This window comes from Nicotiana attenuata, chromosome 10 (genome assembly GCF_001879085.1).
Source record: "Nicotiana attenuata strain UT chromosome 10, NIATTr2, whole genome shotgun sequence".
In the NCBI taxonomy this organism is placed as follows: domain Eukaryota; kingdom Viridiplantae; phylum Streptophyta; class Magnoliopsida; order Solanales; family Solanaceae; genus Nicotiana; species Nicotiana attenuata.
Window position 1 is genome coordinate 7,435,533 of NC_031998.1, and position 7,443 is coordinate 7,442,975.

The following is a 7,443-nucleotide window of genomic DNA, read 5'->3' on the forward strand; positions in this document are numbered from 1 at the left end:
CTTATAGTTACTCTCTTTCCCTCTTAAAACCGGATTAGGAGCATTTAACGTGACTTATCAAAGCCAAAAAATTGTCAAATCATACCCCTATGAAAACTCTCTCTCACGTCTACTCTCTCCATTCGATTAAACTGCTAAGAAAACTCTAGTGAAAGAATTGAAACCCTAGCCGTGTCAAACTCACCGAGTCAAGATAACTCTGTCATTCCTGAATCAAACACCACACCTGCCACAAATACGACCCATCTATACCCACTCTCATAGAGTCCGTCCAAGATCAATCTCCCTCACAAAATGCTCCAACAATACCCACTGGCTTAGTTGACTGCATTGAAAAGGAAGGAAATTAAATTACCAATGGTGAAAACTTAGCAGTAGAAGAGTCAAACATTAAGGGGGAAGGAGATGTGGAACAGGTGAAGGGGGATGGACCTATACAAGAAGAAGCCGATGTGGATGTGGAGCCGGTGATTCAGGGGAGTAGGGAAGTTGTAGGAGAAAAAGATAAGGAGAGTGAGACAATGAAAATTGGGACTTATGGTGAAGTAGAAGTAGTGGTTGAGGAGTTAGAAGAGAAGGAAATTGAATGAGACACTGATGATGTAGGAAGGCAGTATGTTAATACCATAGCAAACCCTGGGGAAGAAATGAGGGAGGAGAGTGCTAGGGCTGGATTAGAAGTACCAGAGATATTTGGACAACAACCAGATCTTTAATAGTGAGGAAGACTTGGGTGAATAAGAGGTTGTAGTGGAAGTTGATAAGCAAGATGGTGATCAGGTTCAAGAACCAAGTGCCTTGAACACTAATCCACAAAAATCTGAGTCTTTCGACTGGACTGATACTGAGGAAGATGAGAAAGGGTAGGAGAGGAAGAAGTTAGGAAAGAAAGTAGTGTTGATATTAATGATGAAGCACTGATAAATCTAATTGTCAGGAGAAGGAAAAGAGACAAGTTGAAGAAAAAACCATCTATAGGAGGGTTAAAGCTGTAGCATAAAAGGTTGTATTGCCTCCGGAGTTTGTCACTTGTGGGGGTAGAACACCTATTACTAGAGGAAAAATTAAGGCAACACTTGAGAAGGCCTTGGAAGAGAGTAAGAAGAAGAATAAAAGTAGACAAGAGTTTAGACTAGTAGATGCGTTTGACGTGGAAGAGGTTGATCTGGTGAGTGAGGAAAAGGAAGAAGAAGAAGAAGAGGTGGAGGAGGAAGTCCCTCTTCAAATAAAAGGAAAGAAAAAGGTTGAATCATTTTTATCCACTCTCAACGAAAGGTCCTTCTGAAAAATAAAATCTGCAATTTCTAAGTATGAAGCAAAAGGAGCCAGTTCCAAATGAAGAAAGAAGACTCAAGGAAAATATTTCATTGTAGGCAGAGTGGAATGGTTTGCTGGGATAATCATGTTAAAGGGTCGAGTAATTGACCCTGCCGCTATGGGCATGTTTGGGATGGAGGAGTTATTGGAGAAAATTGAGAATTAAGGGTTGACGCACTTGTTCTTGTGCCCACTCCTAGTAATGTAGGGTGAAGCAATACTTCATTTATACAAGAACTTCAAAGTGTTGGAAGATGGCGCAGTAAGTTCTGAAGTAAGGGAAATGGACCTAATTCGTGATTCCAAGTCGTTGGGTGAAATATTGAGTGTCCCCAGGAAGGGTTTACACTTATGTGAGGCGTGAGTTCCCTGAATTAAGAGAAAATGAAGATGCTATATATTTGACTTTCAAGTAAACACATGAAAAGGAGAAGTTGAAAGCAAGAAAAGTAGGTAAGGGTGAGATGAAACCGGTTCACAAGCTGTTGTTCGAATATGTGAACATGTGTTTGCTACCTTGATCTGAAAGGAGGTATGAGGCTACTTACTTGGACCTATCAGTGATGGAGGTACTGGATCAGAATAGAACAATCAATCTACCCTCACTGATGATCAAGCACATGGCAAGGACAACGGATCAAGAAAAGCGCACTCATGCTCTATCATATGGGTTCTTTTTGACTAGGGTATTTGAGCACTTCAAGGTTCCTCCGAGAGGTCCTAAGAAAGGGACTAAGAAAGACATATTCGTTGAGGAAACCTTAAAGGAATGTAAATGTGTTGCACGACCACCAGGTACCAAAAGTAAAAGCATGGTCACAAACCTTTTGGAGGTGTTGACTACTGCCAATGAGGATATTGAGAAGATAAAAGAGGAAATAGTCTCCTTGAAGGAGGAAAATAGATGAAGAAAGAGTAGGAGAATTCTGCTGCTAGGTTTGACAAGCTTCTAGGGATTGTTCATGGAGCTTCCTCTTCCAGCAAAGAACTTGGTCCTTAGTCCTTTTAGGTTTCTTAGTCTAGCTTTAGTGATACCCCTTTTATGATCAACTTCTGGATGTCTTTGTTGTTTTTGTGTGTTGTTGGTAGTTCGATGGATTTGTTAAATTGTCCTTTGGCTTGGGGCCTTTTGGGCTTAATGCAGTACATTACTTAATCAATAAAATTTTCTTGTTTTGGTTACTACTTGTGCAATCACATCTGGATAATTTATTGGATTATATGTTTGAGTTATGAACCTTGTGATTTATGTAGTATAGCCCAAATGGCCATGAGTTTAACATTATCGAAATTATCTCTTTTGATTCTACTAATACTTTATGTTTTTGATGATTCCAAAAGGGGGAAGTTAAGTATGTGCTTATGCTTATTGACTGCTTATTAGTAAACCTGATTGTTTGTTGAGTTTGTCTGTTTGCTAGTCTAAACAATAAATTATGCGTAGCCATCATTAGAGTTGCGATGAATGGAAGACGAGTCTCTTATACTTGTGCAAACATGGACAAATTAAAGAGGAGTGCAATCAATAAAACTGATTCTTGTGCTGTAGAATGATGAAACATTGGGCATGCTGTTGATCGAGTTGCACATGAGTTTGTTATCATCAAAAAAGAAAAATCTGTTGATCTGAGCATGTAATATGTTTTGATGAGTAACAAACTAGGACCAATAATGGGGAAGGAACAAGTTTCATATTCAAGAGTAATATTCTACGAGACTGGTCTGCAGAAGTAAAATGCAACTGATAGATGAACCAGGTTCATAGCAGATCAAAAGTATGGTGTTGATCAGACGCATGATAGTGGAATACGTGTGCAAGCTAAATTTCTCAGGCAATTGTGTCCGTATTATACAAGGAATGCATTAATTGTGAGGAATAAAAGAAAATGTTGAAAAGTTAAAAACAAATAAGGAAACAAAATCAATGTAGGAGAGATTTTCTTAACCGAAATATTCTAGGTTTAAGAGCTTTAATTGAAGAAGATTTCGTCCAACTTTACAACTATAAAAGAGAGACTTTTTGTCGCAATTCATGACCAACGCTATTGAGAGAAACGACATACAATTACTCCTAGCAATAGCAATCAAGGCAAGAAGATATTCTCGGTGACTCAAGCTGCTCAACAGAAGAATTTATTCTTGAAGACGAAGCTGTTGAAGTTTTTTAGTTGTTAGGTTGAGTCAACTGTTCCAAATTGTAACTTATTTGATTTTGAGAAGTGTAATAGTAGGTTAGTGCTGAAAATTTTATTTTTGCAAGCTTCCTGGGCTAGAGTTAGTTTAAGAAGGGGTAGATAGAATTGAATTGATTGTAGGGGTTAAGGTGCTAGAGTTTGTCCACTTGGTTATAGAGTTGTGACATAAAACTACTCGTTGAAGTTTAGTAGAGTTTTGAAAAAATCCTACTAGTGTAAGTTGTAGTTTTTACTCCCTTGAGCAAGAAAGTTTTCACGTAAAAATTACTGTTTCGTTTAAATTCTGCAATTATTTCTATTTGTGTCTATCTGCTTAGTTCAAAGAAGATAAGACAAAATTCAACCCCTTCTTATGTCGAGTTCAAACTCTAAAATAGCAATTTTGATTCTTTAAGGTTGACATCTTTTTCAAAATATTCATTCGCTTCTCCCCGCAAAGGCAGGGGTTAAATTTTTTTGTCTTCATTGTCAAATCATAGATTGAGCTTTATTTTTGTATGATGGTCCAAATTGACAGTAGTCCCTGGTCATTGAACTTTTGTACAGCACATTAGCTAGCATATGCTGTTGAGATAAAAGCTCGGGGGGCAACATTAATGGGGATCCGTGATGATCTCCATGAGCCAAGTGAGAGAGTAACAGATATTTGGAAAGATGAAACGTGTATTGTATTATGTTGAGAAAGGTTACAAATCTGTACATTTATGTATAGACACACGTGTGTCTCACCTCAAAACTAAACTATTAACCAATCATAACAACTTCTAACTAACTAATGTATTAGCTGCTTCTAACCACTACTAACACAAATACACAAAGTTCAATATATGCACACAAAAAAGAGGTTCGGTTTCTGATAAAAAAATTGCAACATTCAAGACATCCTCAAGCAGCTGTTGCAATAACTTGCATATTATTAAGGATTTGTGATACCATAGGTAGTTTCTGAAGGGGAGCCTTGGCGTAACTGATAAAGTTGCTTCCATTCGATCAAGAGGTCACGGGTTCGAGCCATGGAAACAGCCTCTTGCAGAAATACAGGGTAAGGCTGCGTATAATAGACCCTTGTGGTCCGACTCTTCGTGCATAGCGGGAGCTTAGTGCACCGGGCTGCCCTATAGGTAGTTTCGTGCAAATCAAAGAACATACACGAGAATTAGAAACATAAGTAGGACATGTATTATTAGACTGTGTAACTTTAGAATTCTCTATTACTCTTTATCGCAATATGATCTGGATAAATGCGTGCTGCTTTGCTTCAATTTCTCTGTGAAAGAAGAGCAGGATCCAAAATCACTTGAGTAATTTGAGGGATTGGGATAAACTTTTAAAACAAACAGTCCCTGTATCTTTTATTTGTGATGTTGTGGATTGGGGAAGGGTCTGACTTAGCACTTAAAGAAATAGAAGAAAATGTATCACACGTATAAATTTAATTTGGCGTACGTAAATAATCTACCAAATGGTATTCAAGATCACACTGTTATCCTTAAAAAAATACTGTTGGACCATTTCCATCAAGTATTTGAAAATGTTTGAAGTGCTGTTGTTCAAGCCGGCTAACCTCTTATTCTTGTCTTGTTTCTGCAAATGACAGCTAATCTTTGTCAAAGTCTACATGCGTGCTTGGACGGCCCTTTACAATCTTTTCAAGAAAGACACAAATTACTCACCAAAACTCTAGCACATTTGCATGCATGAAGTCTTCCTTCTCTTCTATATATAGTAACTATCTTATCAATCCTGTCATTTCACAAAACATCCTTCTTCTCTTTTGCTCCTCCTAGCTTCTGTTCTTTAGTGTTAGAAATGGCTAAACAGTTTCTCCTGTCGAATCTGATAGCAGCAGTAACTTTCTGCTGTGTTGTGTTAGCTTTTGAGCCAAGTCCATTGCAAGATTTCTGTGTCGCGGATCCTGCTAGTCCAGGTATTTCAAAGCAGTGAAACAAGACAAGCATGTATTGCATTTTTCTCTAATCTTTTAAAAGGAATGGTTTGATGAAATTCTCTAACTGTACTTTTCCATTGTTTCAGCTAGGGTAAATGGCTTAGCTTGCAAAGATCCCAAATCAGTTAAAGCAGAGGACTTTTTCTTCGGTGGGCTACATTTGGCTGGCAACACAACAAATGCTGTTGGTTCTAAAGTGACTCCTGTTAATGTGGCTCAAATACCAGGACTGAACACTCTTGGTATTTCATTGGTTCGCATCGACTATGCACCATGGGGAATCAACCCTCCTCACACTCACCCTAGAGCTACTGAGATACTCACTGTCCTTGAAGGTACTCTTCAAGTTGGTTTTGTAACCTCGAGTCCTGAAAATCGCCTTATTATTAAGGTCCTTAAAAAAGGCGACGCGTTTGTTTTTCCTATTGGACTTGTTCACTACCAACACAATGTGGGATATGGAAATGCTGTAGCTATTGCTGCTTTGAGTAGTCAGAATCCTGGTGTTATAGGCATTGCTAACGCAGTGTTCGGATCGGATCCGGCTATAGCAACTGATGTTCTTGCCAAGGCTTTTCAAGTAGATGAAAGCGTAGCTGCTCTGATGCAATCAAAATTTTAAGCAGCAAGTTTACTTACAGACTTCATAAGCTTGAGAGTTTTAGTTTTTGTGCGCAATGTTAAATGAGTGGATTCTATTTGTTTGTTTATTGTGTGATTCATGAAAATGTAATCCCAAGAGGTTAAATTTGGATTGATTTATTTTTTTTATAGAGGTTTTTATGTAGTATTCTTTAATATATTCATAAGCTGTTTGGCCAAGCTTCTACAATCCTAGGAGCACTTTTTTGTGAAAAAAAGTATTTTTTTTTTTCAAAGTTGAAGTGTTTGGCCAACAATTTGGAATAAAGAAAAGTGCTTTTGAGGAGAAGCATAAAAAAGTAGCTTCTCTCCAAAAGTACTTTTTCGAAAAGCACTTTTGATAAAAATACACTTAGAATTAATTTTTAAAAGCTTGGCCAAACACTAATTCCTGCTCAGAATTACTTTTCAAATTAATTAGCCAAACACATACTGCTTCTCACCAAAAGTATTTGAGAAAAGAACTTTTGAGAAAAATCACTTCTCAAAATAAGCTGATGTAACGACCGGACTGCTCGTTTTGAGCTCTAGCGCGTCGTTCGGCGGTTTAAGGCCTTGAAAATTCGGAGTTGATTTGCAAAGAAAATTCTAAATTTGGAAGCTTTAAGTTGGAAGAGTTGACCAGGGTTTGACTTTTGAGTAAACGACCCCGGAATCGGGATTTGAAGGTTCCAATAGGTTGGTATGATGATTTCAGACTTGGGCGTATGTTCAGATTGAGTAACAGGTGATCCGAGGGCATTTCGGCGCTTAATATGGAAAGTTGGCATTTTGAAGGTTTTAAAATTTCCTAAGTTTAGTTTGAAGTGCACTTTGGTGTTATCGATGACAGTTTGGGGTTCCGTTCCTTGGAATAGGTTCGCATTGTGATTTATGACTTGCACGTAAAATTTGGCATCATTCCGGAATGTTTACGTGTGATAGGATGCGTTCGGCGAAGGATGAAGGTTGAAAGTTAAGAGAGTTTAAGAAATTGAGTTTAATCTTTAATTCTTGTTTTCAATGTTGTAATTTGTGTTCCGAGCCTTCGGACAAGTTTACATAGGGTATATAAACTTGTTAGAATGATCGAACGGGGTTCCTCGGAGCTCGGGTGAGTTTTTGGGTGGTTCCGGACCACTTTTAGGACTTTTGGAACTGTTGATAACTGGTGTCGAGGGTGTGAAATGCGATGGCGGAGGTTTGGGCTGCGATCACGTAGGGCAAAGTGTTGTTCCAGGCCTTGTGAATCGCGATCGCAGAAGGAAGGCCGCGATCGCGTAGATGAATTTCTGTTGTTAGTGGTCTGACTTCGGAAGCTTATATCTTGCAATCTATAAGGAATTTGGAGATGATCTAAAA

At 38.3% G+C, this 7,443-nt stretch overlaps 1 protein-coding gene across 1 annotated transcript; it reads left to right on the forward strand.

The window, feature by feature from the left end:
- LOC109233826 (putative germin-like protein 2-3) lies at positions 4,370–6,231 on the forward strand. Its single transcript, XM_019399684.1, has 3 exons — positions 4,370–4,554; positions 5,110–5,439; positions 5,547–6,231. Exons 2-3 carry the CDS (start codon positions 5,322–5,324, stop codon positions 6,080–6,082), a joined length of 654 nt encoding a protein of 217 aa, XP_019255229.1. The 5' UTR covers positions 4,370–4,554; positions 5,110–5,321; the 3' UTR covers positions 6,083–6,231.